This window comes from Peromyscus eremicus, chromosome 16_21 (genome assembly GCF_949786415.1).
Source record: "Peromyscus eremicus chromosome 16_21, PerEre_H2_v1, whole genome shotgun sequence".
Taxonomy (NCBI): domain Eukaryota; kingdom Metazoa; phylum Chordata; class Mammalia; order Rodentia; family Cricetidae; genus Peromyscus; species Peromyscus eremicus.
The window spans coordinates 32,646,593-32,669,912 of NC_081432.1; the positions used below are offsets into that span (position 1 = coordinate 32,646,593).

Genomic DNA, 23,320 nt, shown 5'->3' on the forward strand with positions numbered 1-23,320 from the left:
AAACGCCTACAGCCATCTGGGAGAGTCAAGTTAACAAAGATTTTTGGCTTGTACGTTCAGGTGAGACAAAATGTTAGGATCATCTGGGAGGTGTGGAGTAGGGCACGTACCCAGGCTTGATGGAGCAGGCTCACTGCACTGAGCTGAGCCTGCAGCACCTGATGGGTACTCTCCTGGGACAAGTGCAGATGGAAGGGGTGTGAGAACTAAGGTCAGAATGACTAACCAACTTGAAGGGACGGTAGGGAAGACCACGGGGAAAAATCCACCAGTGAGTTTCTTATTGTGTGACTGAAACGCAGCCTTCAAAGACAGTGAGCATGAGCAAAGAGAGCTGATGACAGACCACACCCCAGATGTCTGCTAGGGAAACATACTTTCAGGTACCATGAGATGATTCCTAAGGATAAGAAGTGAAAATAGGCATACATACTTCCATTCTATTGTTTCTTATCAAACACTGCAAAAGAAATTAGTTTTATGGTATATAATATATGGGTTCGTAATGAGCCAGGTTCATACCCACCTAGAGGTGAGATAGTCAGTTTCCTGCCTGAATAGAGAGGGTATTCCTAAAAGAGAGCTATGACTTTGTGTGTTTCAATGGATTTCACTTTTCTGTGCTCTACTGGACACCCAGGTCACAGAGAGGTGGTTTTCACTATCTGTTTATTAATGAACTCAATCTTCCTAGAACAAAGAGTTACCAAGAAGGAGTTCTCCAGGCCAAAGAAGAATTAGGCAGCACATGACTCTGCTCTACCTAGTGGCTCCTTATCCACTGCTTTGGACAAGTCTACTGCTCTGATAATTTTGGGGGGAAATAACTATAGATACAGTTCGCTGTAAGGTTCTTGTCCATCTTATATAAAGACGAGTCTAACCTAAGTACATTTAATACGTTTATTTATACCTTCTTACACCATTGCCTAGGAGGCTTTAAGTCACATTTGGACATCCAGGCTTCTATTTTCTCTGATAAACCATTGTCCATGTCTATTTGGCCTTCCGCACGGGAGACAGCACAATCCTACAAGGCAAGCTCAGAAGTTTCTACACATATAATGTCCTATGCTAGTGTCTTCTCTCTCTTTCTTCCTTTTCCATCCTCTTGAGAAGGAATCAGTGTCTGGAGAAAGCCTGCTTATTCTCACTAAACCTTGAGTTCTGCTGGAGAAAGAAGGTTTCACAATGTTCCTAGACTTTGCACATGCTTGATTTATGTACATCATTAGCAGCACAGAACAGAGTTAGAATATACTGCTCTCTTCCTTTGGAAGTACTTAGAAACACTGAGAGTAATAGAGCCTTGACTGAGGTTTATTTTCTGATAAGCTTGGGATGTGCCTCATGTCTCCATCCCACTGTGTTGTACAGAGTTTTCTCTGCGTTTTGGGCACTGGAAACCTCCAGAAGCTAGTCCTTCACCTCCCTACCCATGTAGAGTCTATCCTGAATATGCTAAGAGGAAGTATTTAAAAAATATGTGTCCAGAGTTTCAGTGGACCAGCTCAGTTTCATATCAACTGTAACTTAGGACCATCCAGAATCTGACCCTATACTCTGCCTGGCCCTGCCCCAAAGTGATTGCTAAGTCCCAAGACAGACTCTTCTAGAATATGCAGTGATAAATATCTCCAACCATCAGTCCTGCACTTCTTGTCCAGACTTGAGGGCAACAGATGGCTTCTATATAAGCTTTGTATCAATCCTTCAAACTGTAGACTGTCCACTCTAAGCAGTTGATGTTCAGTTGTTCAGCGTGGTATTTCCAGGAGTGATTTCCTTTGAAAGAGCAGTAGAAGACTTTTTTAACCATAGAAATACTAGAGGTGGTGGAAAAACTGGTAGTTTTTGTTTGTTTATTTTTTGGGTTTTTTGTTTGTTTTGTTAACTTGAAACAAACTGGAGACATCTGGAAAGGGGAAATCTTTAGATGAGGGATTGCATTTATCATATTGCTTGGTATCAAATGTTTGTGGGCATTTTCTTGATTAACGATTGATGTGGGAGGAGTCCAGCCCCCTGTGGGTGGTGCCATCCCTGAACAGGTGCTCCTGGGTGGTATAAGAAAGCAAGCCATGGAAGCCAGGGGAATGAGCCCAGAAGCAGGGCTCCTCCATGGTTCCTGCCTCTGCTTCTCTTTTAGTTCTTGCCCTGAAATCTCTCAGTGACGGACTGTGATTGGGAAGAGTAAGACAAACAACCCCCATCCCTCTGAGTTGCTTTTGGTCGTGGTGTTTATCAGACTAGAATACTAGGGAATGGGGACTGGTGAGTTCTATTTTCAATGAACTACAAGTGGAGGCAAAAAATGTCCCTGCAGCCTATCACTGCACTCAGTTCATTGATCCTATTCTGATTTGGTCCCACTTGACGCTTAGCAAGAAATCCTTTAAAGAAAAATGGCCAACATACAACATACTCAAATGTGGAAAAAACAAGGAAGGAAGAGAGATGCTGCATAGTTCAGAAGAGAGAATGCTGGAGACCAGATGAAACAACAAAGTGCCTATCTGGGTGTCTACATCTGAGGAATAAAAGAGAATGGAGAATGTGGGCAATGGACCATTTCAGAATGTATTGGAGTTTCCGGAATCCAACCTCCTTCCCTGTATCATTAAGATGGGAAAACATTGAGTACCAGGTACTCAATGGGCCTGGCTCTCCCTAAGCTAGCCACTCTTCCCACCAGGAAGTTCTTATCTACTTTGTGAAGGTGAAATGTGATAGTCTTACTGGAATAGTTTCACTTGGAATGATTTGAAAGTCATGAAAGTTACCCTAAGAACACTATCACAGAGCTGAGCTATATGCTTTCAGTCTTTTCTTTTTCTGACATAAACTCCTTAATCATTGACCTTTCTGACCCAGAACTACAGAGGAGACTGCTGCCTTCACTGGCTGTTTAAGTCTGGAGTCTTAGAACACTGGATCGGTGCTCAGCAGAGAACTCTTAACTTACATTTACTTTATGACTTTGAATAAATCCAACCATCAAATTTGCTAACGCCAACAGCTACTAGAAAATGAAGAGCTTTGACTAGATGGTTTCTTGATCCCATCAAAAGCATAATCTATGTCATTACCCAAAACAAATATCCTCACGAGAGACATACTTAATCATAGCCAAGAAACAGGACAGACAAACGAGTCATCAAACTTGAAAAAGCATCTGCAGGGATGACACTGATTTAACTCTCATTAGCTCAGAGTCTCTGAAGGACCCTTTGCTAAACACTAATGAAGAAAGAGTCCAGACCAATTTCCAGACCAAGACGCCAGGATTTCTTTTTATTCTGGCTTTCAACATTGTAACTTCATGGTTCTAACCCAATGAGTGCTATTTGTTGACTTTCTTCATAGTCGACCCCAGTGGACAACTGGAGGTCCATCAGCATCCTGGTGCCATGTTTTTCTTACACTACAGGAGGATGGCTGCGTCTGTCTTTTTCTTTGAGGAGAGAGACCTGTGGGTTCTGAAAGCTTTGGCTGCAGGGCTAGGGCAGCCTGACCCCTAGAGCCAGCAATTGGATTTGCATTTATTCTTAGGCCCCTGGTGCCAACCTGGCAGCTGACCACTAGCTTTTCTGTCCCCCAAACCCAGCAGAGCGGCTACTTGAGAGGACGCTGTGAGCAAGACCAGCCTCCTGAAGACCCGGTGGGAGCAGCGCAAGGCAGGGCAGGGCAGGGGGCAGCCCAGAGGGCTCGCACATACTCTTTGTCGAACTTGGTACATGTTTCTTGTCAGAATGTCCCGCATGGACTCCACGTCTTCAGGGGAAAGCCGCTTGGTTCCCTGTATCCTCTCAGGCCTGGAAACATCATTGGAGAAAAGCCATTATTTTTCTATTTGGGCAAGAAGTGGGGCTTTGCCCTGTCCTGTCCTGGAGGAATTCCTAAATTCCGGGATCAGATTTGTACATGCTCATTCCTGCCATCTTAGCAAATCAATTTCAGGTCCAAACATATGTTTTGATTTAAAGATTCAAAAACATTTTCTCCCTTACAGTTTCTACATGGTTATTATTGTAACCCATTTTTAAAGGGGTGGGAAGTCATGAGCACCAACTAATTTATAAAATACAATAAAAGACTATTATTTGGAAAAGATGCCATAAAATACAATCCCAAGATTTAACTGTTAAATTTAATAGAAATGAAAACACTCAATCAACATTTCAGAGTTTTTTGTTAGTTCTGTGCTCACTGTCACATGGATGGACAACAAACCGTTCAGAGTCCAGCACCATCCACACCACTCCATTTTGAGCCTCACTGGCATGTTGAGTTATTGAAGCTACAGGAGCAAAGAAAGCTTTCTGGGAATTGTGCAGTTAGAGGTCTGCGAGGGTGAGTTTTAATTGTCAGCTTGAAATGACCTAGAATCCCCCGAGAAGAGGGTGTTAATGAGGGATCACCTAGATCAGGTTGGCCTGTAGACAAATCCCTGGAAGATTGTCTTGACTGCCTTAATTGCTGTAGGAGGACCCAGACTGAATGAGGAAGCCCTGTTGCCTGGCTTGGGGTCCTGGGCTGTGTAGGAGCAGACAAAGGTGGTTGAGCACTGGGCATGCTTGCATCCCTTCTCTCTCTGCTGATTTGACTGTGGTGTCACTAGTTAATTCAGGTTCCTGCCTTGACTTCCCCACAACAATGGGCTATAATCTAGAACTGTGAGTTAAGATAGCACCTTCTCCCTACACTGCTTTGAATCAGTGTATTTTTTTTTTTTAAATCACAGCAATGGTAACCAAACTAAGACAGGGCCTTATTTATGGTTGAGGAATAACTAGAAATGGGAATCACATTTTCTAAACAGAATTAAACTATCTGTACCATGGAGGTCAACCCAGATGAGGCACTGGGCACCCAAGGAGCTTAAAACTTAGCCTTAGGGCCAGGTTAGCAATCAATGCCCAATTGTCCCCTAGGATTTCAAAGCGGAGACGTTGCTATGAAAAGAATTCTCATGTGACAGATGTATTTGATTGCAATCTAGTAGCAGTAATTGAGGAAACCTTTTTATTACACTGGAAATTTACATTCACTCTAGAACATGGGTATAAAAAAGGAACTGAAAGCTCAACCTTCCTTCCAACACAGCCACCTTCCTAACACCATGCTATAGCCCATCGGGCTGCCTGTTTCTTGGAAGCATAAAGGCACCGAAGGTTTCAATATCTCCTTTCCCATGTTGTCAGGATGATGGGTCACAGGGATAAATCAATAAATTCAATACAAGCTACATGTAAAATACTGTCCCCAAAACCTTACAGCCATTTAACGATAAAGTTGTTTGGATGTAACGTGCAATTGATAAAATAAAGAGCCTTTATATGAGGTATCATGGTATGCAAGGGCTTTAGTTAGCAATTGTTATCTGCAGAATGACCCACGCCCTTTCTACATAATGATCGAAATCAGAGTTTTTCTGTCTTAAGTTGCAAATGTTACTTGTACTGATATTTGGATGCCACCCTCGACGATCTAAACTATATAAATGTAATTGTACTAATGTCCTCCAAATGGAATTTATTCTTATTTAGGTACACCTGCTCACACAATCTGAACACATTCCGTCATTGTGTGTGTGTGTACATGTGTGTGTATGTGTGTGTAATGGATTACTAAACAGAAACACCAGCTAGTCAAACATTTCTATGTTTTACCTTCATATAAAACAAATAGGAAAAAACCACTGATAAAGGAAATGGCAGGTGAAACTTGATATGGCAGCAGATCAGGCTTGGCATTCTCCCCAGTGTGTAATTGACCACTCCAGGAAGAACCAGGCTTAATTAAAGCCCTCTTGGGTTGCTGGCTAGAGTGAGGAACACAGGACTCTCAAAGCTGTGCCTCTCCCTGATTCACACCAAGAAGTGGCAGCTATAATTATACAAAAGCGCTGGGTAGCCTGAACCAGGAGGTGCCTGGAATTAGCTTCATGTCACTTCATGAACACAGACATCCCTGGAATATTTACATCACAGGTGCAAGAAAGACACACTCCTTAGAAGACAGTGTTACTGGGGATCTTTAGGACCAGTAATTCAGAGGGTAAACTGCACAGCTCTTGTCTCTGGAGCATTCATTTATTACAGGTAAAGGGAATCTCTAGTGCTAATATAAACCAGGAAAATCTAACTCCAATTGCATCTGAATACAATGTTTACATTTCTCATAAATTCTCTCCTGCTTCCATCCTTCTTTCCTTTCTTTCATGAGATGCTATACTAATGTAAAGAGACTTTAACTGAATTACAAAACCTAATAAACATTATATTCACACCACAGTAAGAATACCCAAAGATCAACTACTGTGCCCTAATTCTTTGAGAATACGTCTTTCAATATCCCAGTCATGAAGTATTCCTCATCAGTTACTCCATCTGCATGGCTACATGTAGTACTCCTCATCAGTTACTCCATCTGCATGGCTACATGCAGTACTCCTCATCAGTTACTCCATCTGCATGGCTGCATGCAGTATTCATCATCAGTTACTCCATCTGCATGGCTGCATGCAGTACTCCTCATCAGTTACTCCATCTGCATGGCTGCATACAGTATTCCTCATCAGTTACTCCATCTGCATGGCTGCATGCAGTATTCATCATCAGTTACTCCATCTGCATGGCTGCATGCAGTACTCCTCATCAGTTACTCTGTTTGCATGGCTGCTTGCAGTATTCCTCATCAGTTACTCCATCTGCATGGCTGACTGTCTTGCATCTTTTTCAAAGGCCACTGCAATGTTCATATCTAGCATGAGTGAAGTGTGGTTTACAGGACACACACATTCAGTCACAGAATTTACAAAAGAAACTACATCCCGTAGTTTCTTGTCAGAATACAAATACAAGAATGTAACCCCATTGATGTGAAATTAATTAAAAATTCTTAAACTACAATGAATTTCCCTAATTATCAAAAACAAACAAACAAACAAGGGGCTGGAGAGGGGACTTGGTAGTAGAGAACATTACTACTTTTTCAGGAGATCTGAGTATAGTTCCCAGCACTCACATCAGCACCAAGGAGACTAAATGCCTCTAGTCTTGATGGGCACCTGCACTCAGGTACACCTGACCACATACAGACACTCACACAGACAAACAATTTAAAAAGAAAACAAAAAGAAGATGACATACTCAAACTCCTGAGAGTTTAGAAATAAAATGATTTAAGATTACAAAGTTGTAGTAGTTATCCAATAATTTTATAGCTATTTTAATACCTATAGTATTAATATCTATAAAATTATATATAAGGTTTGGTGTAGCTCAGGCTGGCTTTGAACTTATTCTCTTCCTACCTCCACTTCCCAAGCTCTAAGATTCCAGGCTCCATCACCATACTCAGCTTATGCTGGGAATAAACTCAGGGCCTCATGCGTGCCAGGCAGGTACTCTAACAACTGAGCTATATCCTCAGCCCTAATCCACTTGTAAGAAGAACACTGTGTTACAGTTACTTGCCTACTGTGTATGTGCAGGTGTATGTGTTGGTGCAGATGTGCAACAGTGTCCATTCGAGGTGAGGGGACAGTTTGTTAAGAGTTGGTTCTCTCCTCTCACCATGTGGGTCCAGAGGATCAAACTCAAGCTGTCAGGCTTGGCAGTAGGTGCCTTCCTCCCCAGAGCCATCACACAAGCCCACAAGCTTCATTTCAACACTTATCAGAGTCAGTATCTGTTTATAATGTCTCACGGACTACCAGTCCTGTGCGAGAGGAACCTCTCTACATTTGAAATAACAGTAGAAATGCGTATCCCAGCTCTCCCATAGCATGGTCTGGGGATTCAAATAGGTGCTACTAGAAAATATTATGCCATGAGGAAAGCAGTGGGATCCCCCCCACAGTTCCAATGTCCTCCCAGCTGTACCAGAGTCAGCCCTGGCAGTAACCTTCTCCTAAAGGTCCAAGAATTTGGAAATTAAACTGTTGTATAACACTTACCTAAAGTCGTAAAGCAGAACTATATGTGCATTTGACTGTTATCGTCTCATACTGAATGCTAAGAGGCACCTGAGTACACAGTTCTTTTTCCTATTATTGTATGAAGGTTTGGTTTGCATTTTGTTTTGTTTTGTTTTAAAAATTGGCTGCTTTGATCTTAGGAGAGGAATTCCTTTTGTCTTGGTGTCCTACAGATTTCCAGCAAGATCAAATAAATGTTAAGTTAAATACTAAAAAATGTATTAAACATCAGCTTTAACAAAAATCTTTCTCACTCCAGTTAACTTACTTGACAGGGCTATATGGGGTGGAAAAACCCCTTACCTGTAAGCCTCTTAGGAATCTTGGATCAATGTCTGAAGAAATGATTGACTCAAAGTGAACAGGGAAGTGTGCCAAATAAAACTGGTTTAAAAATTGCCTTGTGGTCAGATTTGAAGAAGTTGCTTATGGCTAATAATACATTGTGATGTTATACAGAAGTTCAAAATATGTTTTAGACCAATAGACTGAAACATAGATAAGATTCTAGTCTGAGATAAGAGATAAACACCCTCACATTCCTAGACCAAGTGCTCACCTAAGTATCAAGCAAACTGATGGAGGCAGTTTCTGTCTGCAACTGTCCAGCCCTCCTCTATCTCTGCATTAACTGCAATTCATCCTTTGATGAGCAGGCCGCACAGCAGGAGGTCCCATGTGACACACTGCTCCTATAGTCACACTGATTCCTATTCTTTATTATACTGCACTGTGTGATCTCTTATATTAATGGGATGCCTTGTCTATGTTTGGGGTCTGGAAGGGCAGCCCTTATGTCTGTCTTCACAGTGTGTTTAGCACACACACACTAGGTGCCCAAGGAAGCAGGACATGCGCTAAGGCACAAAGTGTAAGGGATAGCTAGAAACCTTGGACAAAAGCAAGATTTGCGTGCATTGTTTTAAAAAATGAAATGAAACACAAAGAGAGAAACTTTGATGGATAAAATACTAACATGTTGAATGAAAACAGAATCAGCATTCCTGGTTTTTCCAGCCACCTCTGGCTCCACTGTGGCTCTGGACAGCATTGCCAATAAATATTTGATAGCACATTCCCATTTTAGCACTGGGCGTCTCCTTTTAGTTGCGTAACGGGCAGCGCAACACAGACAAACAGGCCACCGGAACAATCCCAGGGATAAACAAGGCACAAAGCTTTCTGTTTAGACTGGGTGACCTTAGGGATACCTGTTTACATCTTCCCCAGGACATGGAAGAAGGTGCTGGTGTTTCTGATTCATTAGCAGGTCGAGGGGGGAAGGTGTCACCTGTGAAATAACACTCATCCAGTTTGTGACAATTTTATTGGTATCTATTCTTAGCTCTGTTCTCAACTTACTTCCCTGATGTGAGGACATAATTGAAGCTCATGATCAAGTGTCATTATCTGAAGACGATGACAGTATGGAGAAGCTGGCATGTCCTTTCCCTAAATATATGCTGTGATTAATTTTTGCAACCTATAAGCCATCGCTTAGAAGAAAGCTGCGCATCTTTGGGAGTTAATTCTTGAAATACTGAAGGAGCTTCTGTAAAATGTCAGACAATTAAAATAGTTTTTAAAAAATATCTATCCAGCTCCGGGGACAATTGGTTACCAGATGGTGGAAGACTCACACCAAATAAGGCCTCTCCTCCTGCCTTGCCTCCACACTGAATCTATATAGTCTTCTCTTCACCTAGAAGCCAGTCGGCATTCGGGTCCTGTTCTAAGCTGGTCTCAGGGATTTGAGATGCATCTCACAATCTCATATACACTCTTTCTATTGCAAACATCTCTTTAAAGAGCCATAGGCTACCACACCCCTTCTTGCACCTCATCTCCTCCCTGCCTTGGTTTATATGAAGTCCTTCTCAGAGACCCATGTGTAAGAGCTTGGTCTCCAGTGGCAGTCTTGGGAATTCTCTGTGGGCTTTTAAATGGTGTGTCCTAGTGAAAAGTTTTTAGGTCATTGGAAGTGTGATCTCAAAGGGGATTATAGGACGCATCTTAATCCTTCCTTTCTCTCCTTGATTAAGAATATGCACCCTCACTAGGGTGCATGCCTCTCCCACTCTGCTGTTATCAAAGAACCATAGACTTGACCTTAGCCTTGAACCCCCAGAACTCTGAGCCCCACCTAACCTCCCTGCACTTTTACAAGTAACCTGCTTCATATATATTTCATTGTAGTGACAGAGGAGGCCCTCCCAAATCCAAGTCGGCACCCCAGATACCTAATACCTCTCCCCATGGAAGATAGGAAGAGAAATACAGTTTGCACAAAATGCAACAGTAGAAAGAACAGAACCAAGTGAACAGAGCTTGTAGGAGAGAAGTTTCTAACCAAGGAGAAAAATGTTATAAAATGTCTTGCCATTCTATGTCTTTGCTTGGAAGATGGTATATAACTTAAAGAAGGCAACTGGGTTAAAAAGCAATTCCCCCAAACTTGTGAAACATGTCAAGCTTGAAGCAAAGCTCAAAATGTCAAGAACTAGACAATATTATTCCATGATTCTTTCCTCAGCGCTAAAGCCCATGTTATAATAGTTTGGTTCTCAGAACACGGACTACTGAAAAATGGGGGACCTCTATGAGATGGTATCCAGTGGGGAGGGCTTCAGGCCTTTGGGGACCTGCTGTTGAGTGAGACATTGGAACGTCCAGCTTCTCCTCCATGAGGTGAATGTTTTGCCATAATGGTGACCATAATATGCCATCTCACCTCAGGCCCAAAAGCACCAACCAGTCATGGACTGAACCACCTGCCTCCTACTGTGAGCCCCAATAAACCTTTACCCATCTTCAAGTGTTCGTTACAGTTCAGAATGTTAATTGCCACACTCATCTTTCTGCCCATTCCCTTCTGCTACTTCTTTCAAATGGAGCCATAACTTAGCCCTGAAATTCAGTTATTGAAAGTTTAGATCAACCTGTGGGTTGCAACCTCCTTGTGGGTCACATAACAGATGTTTACATTATAATTCATAACAGTAGCAAAATTACAGTTATGAAGTAGCAACAAAATAATTTTATGGTTGGGGGTCACCATGAGAAGAGGAACTGTATTAAAGGGTCTCCCCATTAGGAAGGTTGAGAACCACTGGTCTAGATCAAAAAGCAGATAGAACTCACTGATAGGGTGTGGGGAAAGCTGCTGAGGTCAGTATTCCGGTCTCTACCATCTCAATGGCCTGTTTCATCTCAAGCTTCTTATACAAAGAAACGATGCTTGATTTCGGCAGGTTCCTCCGGATTAGGATTTTCCGTAAGTATCTATGATCAAACTTCTTGAACCTAAACATTAAAACCAACATCTCCATCAGTATTGTTTAAATTTTTCTTTAAACAGATTACAACTGAACTCTATTCTGAAGAACATCAAGTGCCTAAATTCATCACATTTGAACACATTGTACAGAGAAACCCTGTCTCGAAAAACCAAAAAAAACAACAAAAAAAAACCACCATAGTATTTATGTTTTGTTTTGTTTTTAATAAGAAAGAATGGCCTAGTGGCTTGAATACAATGAAATCAACTAAACAAAAAGAAAGAAAAAAGGTGCAATCAGGGTAGAAAGTACACATAAGAGGAGGCCCCCTGGGGGCGGGTGGCTAGCCCTACTCAGCTCTAACTGTAAGAACAGAATTGAAGTGGCTGAGGCTTTTGAACAAGCATTGTTTCCTAAAGGCTCCTAACAGCAGCTGCTTCACTTACAGTAATATAGGTCTATTCAGCCAGAACCCAGTAAGTTTAAATTGGCTGCCAGTTAGAGTAGTTTTGCCTCATTGTGTTGCAGATCACTTTGAATCTTGCCAACTAAGGAAAAGAACTACTCCCTGCCCCCACCAAACACGCCAACAATCTTAATAAAGGAGAGCTAGCCGACTACTGTTGCGAACATCTGGTCGACCCATTAGCCTAAGCTGCACACATGCAATGATGTCTTGGGAGCTTGTCTGGAGTCACAATTTTTAATGCTTCTAATCATTTCACATTCAAAGAGTGGTTTTCTGCCTGCTTTGTTTTTTGATAGGGAACATAACTTCCTGGAATGTTGGCTTATTGTCTAGTGTTTGTTTCCCTGAACGGTGAGGTTGACAGACACCATCAGTTAAGTCCTCTCAGTGTATGGCAGACTGACCTCCAGAGCTTTGTCATCTTTTTGGCTTTGATCCATCTGTTCTTTTCAAGTAGATCACTCCTTGACCTTTTGCCCTTTGTTATGAGATGCTGTGATTTCTCCTCAACCCATTGTAATCAGTTCCCCCCACAAACTGTCTTCACAATGCACTTGACATTTCAAGATGCTGAGACCATCTTGAACTTGTACTTGTCAACTCCTGTGGCTGCCATTGCCCTGACCCTGTTAGCAACTTAAGTCTCTTGATGTACCAGGTCATTGTTTCCAGGTTGTCTTTCTCCTCCCTCAATCCCTTCCTCTCTGGTCACTTATCTCTGTCTTCATCTGCTCTTCCATTTTCTCATCAGCTCCACTAGCTAGAGAGTTCTGAGTCCTGTGTTCAGTTTGTCTCCTCTTCACACCTTTGATAAAAATCTCACACATGCCCACCATGTAGCTGCTAACTACTTGATGATGCCTTACCATCTGTCTCCAGCCACATTCCTCTAGTTGAGATTAAAATAATCCATTCAGAAATGTGGGATGTGGTGAGCAAGAAGGCTCTGGGCTTCTCAGAAGAATTGCTGTATATGAATGACTCTTAGAGGTCTCCAACTGGGGTTTCTCCAAGCCCTTAATGAGTCACTGAATGCCTCCACAACTTCATGAAGTTGATTATCACATGGTTGAGCTGTTGTCAGGAGGATGGGGGTGTTGTCTTTGTTTCCAACTTAAGTACGACTCTCTACTTTTCATTGACTACTTGTGCTATTCCTCTTCAAAGCAACCTGCCCCACCTCCACAGCTCTCTCCTGACACCGCTCATCTTCCATGCTAGGCATGTTTCTTGTATAGTACAACTCCGGTCCTTCATCTTCCTGGCTCCCTATTCCTCAAGGAGCCATCCTCAAAGAGCCATTGTTAGGCAATGAAACCCTAACCTACTTACTTGTCTCTCACTTGGTAGTGACTCCATTGCCCACACACATCTTCAATCCCAGCCTTTAGATGATCCATCAGCTGACAAACCAAACATAAGAAGATGAAATGTTAGTAAAATATGAACTCTGAAAGGCACACACACATACAAACTATAGGCTTTGGAAACTAAGGAAGGCTTTAATTTACTGAAACATAACCTCTTTCCTAGCACTCTGGTCATGTCGCTAGAATATGACATGCTTTTCATAGTAATTCCTTCTCTTCATGATTAAAAGATTCTGAAGATAAACATCTTGATAATTTCCATAAAATAGAATGAAAATTGTATAACTGGCACTTGGTTTGAATAATACTTTTCTAGGAAGATCTAGAAATTTCTCATTATTGAAATCATTTGGATGCAAAGTATAATGATTAGGTATTACTTTTACTTCATTGAGAAAAGAAAACCGCATGTCTAATTTGCATAATTTCCCAAATATAATTCTTCAGACGTTCTGCTATAATAATAAGCACACTTGTCCACATTCTTCATTTTTTCCACATGAGACAGGTAGTGAGGGAGGTAAAGGCATAAATACCCAATCTTTATACTTATAAACCAATATATGATCTTCTTTTTTATTTTACAATTAAATCCTTTAGTCCAGGAATTTACAGTTCAACACACAAGTCAATTATACTATGTTTGTTCTGTTCACAATGATTTATAAGAATTTTGGAGGAGATATAATCTTAAAATCCTATGAATAGGTCTATAAATAATTCAAATTAAAAATTATGCATGTTTATGATGGCTTCTGTTTTATTTTGAAAAAAATTAAAAATGCAAAATTATTACTTAAACCCTTAATTGATCTACTGTCTTCTAATGATAGTCATAACGTTTATTTTTCGAGACAGAGTCTCTCTGTGTAGACCAGGCTGGCCTCAAACTCAGAGAGATCCATCTGCCTCTGGTCCTCAAGTGTTAGATTAAAGACTTGAACCTCCAGAGTTGGCCTTAGTCATAACTTTGTAAGAAGGAAAAATAAATGAGGAAGAGGTGAAATACTGAATTTCCATCTAAAGAAGGTTGCCGATTTCTCTTAATAAGGTGATAAGGGTAAAGACAAAAATGTACAATCAGTTTAAGGTATTAACATAGTTTTTTTAACATTCTGTCTTCTAATCTGTTAAATATTCTCAAATAATTTTGCAATTTTTTACTTTGATTTCCTGGAATTTAAATGACTTTATTTCATCTGGTATCTATTTGTATGAAATTCAAGGCTAACATATGAAGATTTAATCCATCTCTATAGCATTAAAATGATCAGAAGTATGATTCCTTTGGTGTAAAAATAAAACAAACAAAAAGCTCTAGTCAAATTATCCTACTTAGCTTGAGTCTCTGGAGCACCTATGATGATAGGGTTTCCCAGTCGTTGCTTGTACACAGCCATTTTGGTGAATACTTTGTGTGTGCTTGTGTGATCATGCAGGTATGCATGGGTATGTACATGTGTGCATTGAGTGTGTGTGGGTATGTGCATGAGTGTGTACATGAGTGTGTGTGTATGAGTTTGTGCATGGATGAGTGCATGGGTGTGTGCATGCTAGGGTGTGCCTGTATGTCTTTCACACACTAGTTCTTGTTTCTATTCAAGGGAGTCATTCTGAGTGTCATAGTTTTGATACTATGCTGAACTCAAGCAGACAAGTAGAAGCCATATTCTTATGAAACAATTACTTCAGCAGCCATTAGGACCACACTGAATGTTAGTGTGACATCCTTCTGAGGTGTTAACTTGATTAGGCAAATCTCCAGTTATCCAATCAAGTGATAATTTGTATGTTGCTATGATTGTATTCTGTGGATGCAGGTAGAGCTCACCATCAGTTGCTTTAAACAGGAGAAGGATCCTAGACAATCCAAGAGACCTGACTAGATCAGCTGAAAGACCTTGAGATCAGAAGCATTTTAGGATTCTCTAGTTAAGAATGCCAGGTGTTGGGCTGGGGACACAGTTCAGTGACACAGTATTTGCCTACCACGTGCAGGACCCTAGCTTCCACTCTGTGACCACAACAATGTAGGAAGCCAATGGAGGCTGAAGGAGACAAAGAGATCCTTCCCTAGAGCCCCTGGAAGGGAATACTGCACTAAATTCCACTAGTGGGACCCATTTCCAAAGGTCTTCCTCCATAACTCTAAGGTAACACACTTGCTTTGTTAGAAGCCTCCACAGTTGTATTAGCTCCCTGAAGCAGAAATAACAAACAAGTCCAGTCCTTTTTAGTGGAGCTGGAAGGAAAGGGTCTATGAGTCTCCTGACATGTACACAGTCTCCTGGAAGCTCTAGATGACTCTCAAAAGTGATACATGGGAAACAATTTATTCATTCATTAGAAAGGACAGGGTTAACTTACCCGGATGTGAAGCTCTTCATTGATGGATTCTTTTTTATTGGTCTTTCTGACATCCAGGTACCTGACCAGTGGGCCAATTGTGATTCCCTGGGTCATAAATAAAAAATAGAGGTTTTTCCCGATGTGAACACTGTTACTATAGAGAACCATTTTATCATCAAAACTATAAAATGCCCAATCTGTATGTGCTTGTTTCTATTTTCTATGGGATTAAATGCATTAAACTTACTTTAATTCTTAGTTCTTCTATACACATCAACAAAATATATGTTATAATCTATGTTAGTACAATATCTTGATGTCTTTGAAAATAAATCTTCATTGCCTCATTAAGACCTAACTTCCGCTAAAACAAAACATTGCGTTAGCGAGTACCAGTTGCTGTCACATTTTCCAAGATAAACAGAGTAACAATTGTTCACACCTCACCTGGGAATATTTTGATCACTATGTTGGATTGACTCAAAGACAATGTATTTCAGAAGTTAAAGCTTTTGTAAGTTAGAATCTATTTAGACTCTATTTTAGAGGATGAACCAGAATTCTAAAAACCAGATACAGCATCTTTATTTACATCTTATGAATTTAGTATGTAGTTGTGAAAGATGTAAGTAATTTAAATATGAAAGAAGTCTACCAACCTGAAAAAATACAGTAAAGTATGTAACTACTAAGGTAGCAGTAATAAATAATTTCTTCCTAGGAAAAAGGGACAGAGGAAGCAAAAACGCAAGGGAAAAGCTTCCAGCGCCTCTCACGCCACTGTAGAAGATTATGAACTGGTCCTTGATGGAGAAGGGAAAAGTCCGAAACTGGTTACTGACATAGAAGAGAGTAAATACGCCTGGAAAGGGGGAGATACGTATTAGAGCAGGCAGCGGGACATTAGTGGTCACGACGCAGAGACTAAGCAAGGTAGCCCAATTCTATCACACCCAAGATCACTCATCTCAATCAGACCCTCTCTTAAGGCTTTGCATTTCTGGGATATTTTGGTTCCTCCAGTTAGAGGTTTTCCCAGCCCAAGCATTTTGTATGTGTGTATTGATTTAAAATAAATATGAGGTATGTATTTCTAAACTGTATCCACATTTGTGGTGCCTTTCAAAACCAATTAAAGAAAGGATGTCTGTGGAGTAAAAACCTCTTATCTCATGTTCTCAGGAGATACCTCCAAGAGGTCTGTAGTTTGAATGTGAGGGAGATTGTGACTGTGGACAGTACATGATGGGCAGATCCGTTCTGGCTGACCTGGTGCTTGAGATTCATATAAACAAACAAGAAAGTTTGCAAGGGTTTGGGGTTGGAGATGGGCATGGGATACTTCTTACTGTCCTTCCATGTAGTAATAAATGGAGGTTGGAAGGCAGGGAGCTTGTGCAAAGTACAGAAGTGTTTTTCACTATACAGATTCTCCATGGCTATTCGTTCCACATGAAAGCCACCACTGACATACTGGTTCTGGGCAAGAAAGGTTCCTGTGCTAAAGCTTTGAGTGGACCTTCCAAAAGTGTCATCTCTTTACGTCCCCATGTGCTTCTATCCTCACATCTCACAGAAAGCATTTTTTTGCTTTCAGGCATATTAGACTACAAGGGACAACAGAATTTATGGGGTTTTTGATGGGTCTATCTGAGCTTCTCTTTACCAGCTAGTCATGTGAACTTGGGAAAGGTTCCACGTCATCCCATATTATCAGATACCAGAGACAAGAGCACAGTCAACCCTCAGTTTCCACAGGAGACAGGGCCCAGGACTCTCATAGAAATGCCCATGTCTATGAATGCCCAAGTCCCTTTCTATTGTATGAAGCGTTTGGGTCTAGCCTGTATACATTCTTTTGAATACTTGGAGTTGTCTCTAGATTACTTACAGTATGATTGCTGTGCTGTATTGTTTAGGAAATGATAACAAGAAATAAAGTCTGTACATGTGCAATGCAGATGTATTTCTTTCTGCAAAATTATTGATCTGTGATTGGTTGAAATCACACTTGCAGAGCCCACAGATACAGAAAAACAAATGTACTTACCTAAGTAGGGAGGTGAAAAGTTAAACAAACACTATTCTCATACATAACAGAGAATATTGCCTCATGTCCATAAGCCTTCATAGTCATTAGCTATGGTTAGAGACAATGAATTGGAATGGACAGAGTAGGCAATGATCTGTATTCTCACACTGGCTCTCGCAGTCATGGTGACCTGCCCAAGCCAGCCACTCTCTCAACAGTGGTTCATTAATACTCTCAGTTAAAGGATTGTGTTAGGGACTGGATGATCACTAAGGGTAACAGAACCCCTCTATCCAGATGGCTCATTTTCCTGTTTGCTTGGTTGAATCTTTCTCATTTCACTTCTCTTGACATTAGTACTGATTCCCTGTAGATCTGTTGATTATCATAACAGGAAGGGACTGATAATTTTTACCCAAACTTGTTATTTTTAGGCTGAGGAAGAAGACTTTAAATAGATAAATGTCTGTCCAGTTCCAAATAGTGAGTCAGAAATCACACCAAAATTTGATGTGATATTTTCAGTTTGTATCACAACAGCTTTGATTTTTTTCCACCAAAAATTAGCATATATTCAGCTACTCTTCTTACTATTTTAATATTTCTATATTCTTACCATTTGAAAAAATTAATATTTATTTTATTTTATGTGTATAAATGTTTTTCCTCCATATATGCGTGTATGCACAAAACACGTGTCCAGTGTCCACAGAGCACTGGATCCCCTGGCACTAGAGTTACAGATGGCTGTGAGCTATCATGTGGGTGCTGGGACTCAAACCCGGGTCCTCTGGAAGAGCAGACAGTGCTCTTAATCATCCCAACCCTCTTGTCATTCATTTTTGCATCCTCAAAGCTATCATAAATTAATTTTAATATGTATATATTAAAATTGGCTGAAAACAATTGGCCAAATTGGTTAAAATATAATTTCTAAAAGAATCTCTCTCTGTCTCTGTCTCTGTCTCTGTGTCTCTGTGTCTGTCTCTGTCTCTCTCTCTCTCTCTCTCTCTCTCTCTCTCTCTCTCTCTCTCTCTCTCACACACACACACACACACACACACACACATTTCTATGGGTCTGGTGGTACACAACTTCCTTTAACTCCAGAACTCAGCACATTATCGGTGGGTTAACCTCCATGAGTTTGAAGTCAACCTGATTCATATAATGAGTTTCAGGCTAGCCCGGGCTACACAGTAAGATCTTATCTCAAATATATTATACATAATATATATTAGAGATGGGCTTCCTATACATACAACCTTGCTTCGTTGGTGTAGTAAATACTTGTTTCGATCTCAGCCTCTGCTCCTTTTGTAAAATCATATTTACTATTCTAATAAAAGGGCAGCATATATATTGCAGCTCAGTGCTAATGCTCTTTTCCAGCTCCTGAAATAGAGGTGCATAGCAGCCACTGGATCTTTTTCCTTATAATGGGAATTATTTTTCAGAAGTCAGCTTACTTATAGTATTGCTCTCTTTACTAATTAATATGATAATTAAGAGTGCTTACCCTCTCTCTCTCTGTTCATGTGTGTGTGTGTGTGTGTGTGTGTGTGTGTGTGTGTGTGTGTATGTTGTGTTTGTACACAGAGCCAGAGGGGGAAGAGGTCATTGTCTTCCTTAATCTCTTCTCTGCCTCATTTTTGAGATAGAGGCCTTTACTGAAATTGAAACTCACCGATGGGCTGGACTGGCTGACCATAAACAAGCCTCAGGGATCTTCCTGCCTCCCTCTCCCCAGCACTGGAATCCCAGGCGTGGGTAGCAATTCCTGGTTTTGATGATGGGACCCTCACTGTAGTGCAGCAAGCACATTACTTGACTGAACAATCTCCCCAGTCCCCCAAAATGAGCACCTTAAAAATAATAAATTCCCTCCTTGATCCTTTGCTGGCTGTATATTCATCACTCCCTTATCCCTTAGGCCAGCCACACTGTTAACGCAACTGCTTCCGGACAGTGTTTGCCTTACATAGAATGCAGTTTGTGAGATCTCACTTGTCCTGTATCCGAAGTGTAAATGCCCGCAGTTTATAATCTGTATCTGAGTTAACATGGAAGAGGCTACCAACTGGCAGGGAAGTGGAGCAACACATATATTTACTGAGTTATTTTTAAATGTGTAGATGTGAAAGTGCTCTCTCTCTCATCAAAACACAAAATACTCCCTGCTCCATCCTCACTTCTGAGGAGAACCTCTAGTCAGCTGGTGGCTCTGAGTCAACTGAGGAGGGCAATTAACTGTTTCTGGTCAGTAAGGAGTAAGGAGGAGCTGTCTGCCCGCCCCTGCGCAGGAGAAGCAGTTAGCATTGGTTCCCTCCTGGTTCAACACAGGGAAGAGGAAGCTGGGGTGGGAAGCTGGGCAGGAGAGTGTTGGAGCCCTGGCGTCTCTTACTGATGGCTCTCCAGATCTGGCAGAAGACCAGCGTGAAGCAAATGAATGCCCAGTTCCACTCGTGGTTCTTCCCAACGGTGGACACGCCCATGAAGATGAAGATCAAGGTCTCGCTGACGCTGCTCAGCATCTTCATGAAGTACTTGATGGTCGTGTAGGACGTCTGGGACACGTTCTCTTCCACATACTTTTTCATCGTCACCGCACAAGCCGTGATTCTAGAGAAGAAGCAGAGGCTCAGGTAGACACCGCGTTTGTCACACCACCAAGGTTGCCTGCCCAGAGCAAAACAAGGCTATATAGAGAGGAAGCCCACCTCTGTCCAAAATCAGTGTCTCATCCTGTCTGGGGACCTGTCCATCTCTGGCTGTGGAGCACAGATTTGCTCCCTTCCTCTTCAACCAGGTACAGGAAAAAGCAAGTACAGTGGAAAGGTGGGTGTGACATGGCCTTCGCACGCACGCACGCACGCACGCACGCATGCACGCACGCACTCACATGTTATTCACTCAAGAAAATCAGAAGCAAAATGCATTTGGACCTCTCTTTCCTCACAGAGAGCTTTTTCAGCCCTAACTCTGGCTAGAAGATACTTGCCTTTGCCTTAAACCAAATTAAATCTACTTCAGTTCAACAGATAGAGCTTTCAGTCTGCTCTCTTTTTTAATCAGTTTTTTTTCTTGCCTCTGTCCCCTGAGTGCTGTCCTTACATAAACACTCCATCCAGCTCCCAAGTGGCATTTCTTACAACCACACTATTTAAATATTTCAAGTTTTTCTTTCCTGGAGCCATTTACCTTGGATGGCGGAAAGAAGGCCCTTTTCTTGTCCTAGCAATTGTGGTCATTTTAAGGAAGGAAACCAGTGGTACCTAAAGTCCATATTATTATATTTAATTGGCATATGGATTTCTATATAATACAATTAAATCTTTTGGCCTGGATAGTGACCAGAGCTAATAAGTCAAACTGAGAAGCCTCATTCTAGGAAAAACTTTCAAAGTTACAAGGATATGAGGTTGAACACCATGTACCCTAGCTTTATTCTCTCCTGAGGGGTGAGGGGTGGGGAGTGTGGGTTGTGATGGGGTTGGAGCAGAATAACAACAAACAGAGCCCAGAATTGAAGTTCCTCATGGCATGCCTCCTTTCTACTTCAAAAATATTATTGTTATTGTTATTATTATTATTATCATCACTATCTTTTTTTTTTGAGACAGGGTCTCTCCTGGCTGTCCTGAAACTTGCTATTTAAATCAGGCTGGCCTCAACCTCACAGAGCTTCACTTGCCTCTGCCTACTGAGTGCTGTGAGTAAAGGTGTGCACCACCATGCCTGGCTCAAAAATGAATTTTTTGAGGAAGAAAAGAAACTGTTCAGATGGACTTTAAGCTTGAACCGTTCCCAGCTCTTCTTCGAGCCAGTGTTCCTGAATATTTTAAATTGACATTCTGATTGCTAGACTTTCCTCAGGCAAATGTCGCAGAGAACATTTGTTTGGCAAAGGACCAGAATCAGTTTTCAGAAAGTTAAGAAATCCTCAACCCTGCAATGCCTCGGGGGACTAGCTTCAGGCCTTTCCCAAATACATAGGCCATACAGCTCTTAAATTGTCTGTATGTTCCCATGGGACTCCATCCATCGATTGTACTCACGCCAGGATGCCGGAGAGATAAAGTGTCTCAGCTGCTAAGTAAGACAGATAGCTGAACATGAAAACAATGAGTGGCTCAATTGCAGAGATATTCTGAGTGAAACGTGTGATAAATGCAGAAATGAATCCAAAAATGATGCCGAAAAATACTCCCCCACACCCCACGATGACGAATCTGGCACAGCCGGCCAAAATGTCCACAGGTTCTATGTCCTCAAATTTATGCATCTTAGTGAAGGCAATTAGTATGTTGTATAAGACCTGGAAAAATACAAATGAGAGAAACAAGAAATAGACATTAGAATATGTTACACGTGGACTCTTTCAACTTTGCATTAAGTTAAACAGAATACAAGAGTAAATGGCACAAATATTAACACAGCCATCCAATTTTTAAATGCACTCCAACATGTTTAGACATATCCAGATTCACTGAAAAAAAGGCAAGTATTTGGATTTCAATAATTGAGTGCATGACGAATGTTTGAGGAGGTGGGGATGCTAATTATCTCAATTTGATTATTACATATTGTACACACATATTGAGTTATTGTTCCACCCCATGCACAAGAGCAACTCTTCTAGCAAAGGAAAGTGCTAATAACAAATGAACGCTCGCTGTGTGCCAGTCTCTTGGCTGTGATTCCAGAGTCGGTTAATGTATTGCTCCTCTGCTTTGAGCATACACTTCCTAGTACGCTGCGTCATAAACCCTGTGATTCCTTGCAGCCTTTCCTTTAAAGTGAGCATAAAGTGGGCACAAGGTTAAGCTCCCTCAGCAGAGTGCAGAAGGGACTCTTGCAGGGGGAAGGGACCTCTTGAATTTTCTTTAAGTCCCTCTGGGAGGAGTCACCCATGTGAATATGAGGACTTCTGGTAGAGCCTGCCTGAGTCACATGCCCTGAAAATAATTCCTCCACAGCCTTGCAGCTTCAGTCTGCTGTGAAGCTTTCTACAAAAATCCTGGCATGGGCCATGTGCTGGGGTCTAACCCAAGCAGCACGTTCTCTGCTAGCCCGATTCAACCTTCTTCCTTGGGTCCAGTCTTCTCCTCTGAAGACCTTCTGCCCACTCTAGAACCCAGAATCTCACAGCATCAGGGTTTCATCAAGTCTGGTCAGGCTTGCCTTTTAGAAAGTGGCCTTTCATTTGCCCAGTCCCTCTTGGCCAGCTCTAGCTTGGCTGATTCAGCCAACATCTCTGCTCTCCACTGGTCAATCCACATCTTCCCCGGTGACCCCAGAATCCGTGCAGGCTTTTGCACACTGCTAGGCTTCTCCAAGGCCCCAGTTTCCTGCTTGTTGCTGGATTTGCATTCTTCCTTATATTGACACTCCTGGAACGTAGGGTCTCACATATGCAAAGTATGTACTCCACTATTGAGTGCTTGTCTAGCATATCTCTAGTCCTTTTTTATTTTATTTTGAGATAGGATCTTAAGCTGCCAAATCTGGCCTTGAAACTCATTTTATAGCCAAAGCAGGCTGTGATGGTTAATCTTCATTGTCAGCTGTGTGGGATTTAGAATTCCCATGGAAACAGTGATTCTAAGTACGTCTGTGCATGTCTGTGAGGGAGCGTCTAAACTGAGTTCACTGAGGTGGGAAGACCCACTCTAAATCTGGGCAACACCATTCAGTGGCTGTGAGCCCAGGACTGCACAGGACGGAGAAAAGGACCTTGGCATGAATATGCATCTCTCTCATCTTCCAGGCTGCAGATGCAGAGTGACCCGCGGCCTCAAGCTCCTGCCACTGTGGCAGTCTCTATGTCTTCCAACA

The 23,320-nt window shown here is 41.6% G+C and overlaps 1 protein-coding gene across 1 annotated transcript in view; it reads right to left on the reverse strand.

Annotated features, from left to right (window-relative positions):
- Nucleotides 1-23,320, reverse strand: part of Slc9a4 (solute carrier family 9 member A4) — a 53,966-nt gene that overhangs the window by 8,854 nt on the left and 21,792 nt on the right. Inside the window, exons 3-9 of the mRNA XM_059243971.1 lie at nt 21,541-21,800; nt 19,887-20,104; nt 16,110-16,312; nt 15,469-15,555; nt 13,064-13,134; nt 11,126-11,287; nt 3,719-3,815 (exon numbers count right to left, since the gene is read on the reverse strand). Of these exons, the coding sequence (XP_059099954.1) occupies nt 3,719-3,815; nt 11,126-11,287; nt 13,064-13,134; nt 15,469-15,555; nt 16,110-16,312; nt 19,887-20,104; nt 21,541-21,800 (1,098 nt within the window). The remainder of the gene's footprint in view (nt 1-3,718; nt 3,816-11,125; nt 11,288-13,063; nt 13,135-15,468; nt 15,556-16,109; nt 16,313-19,886; nt 20,105-21,540; nt 21,801-23,320) is intronic.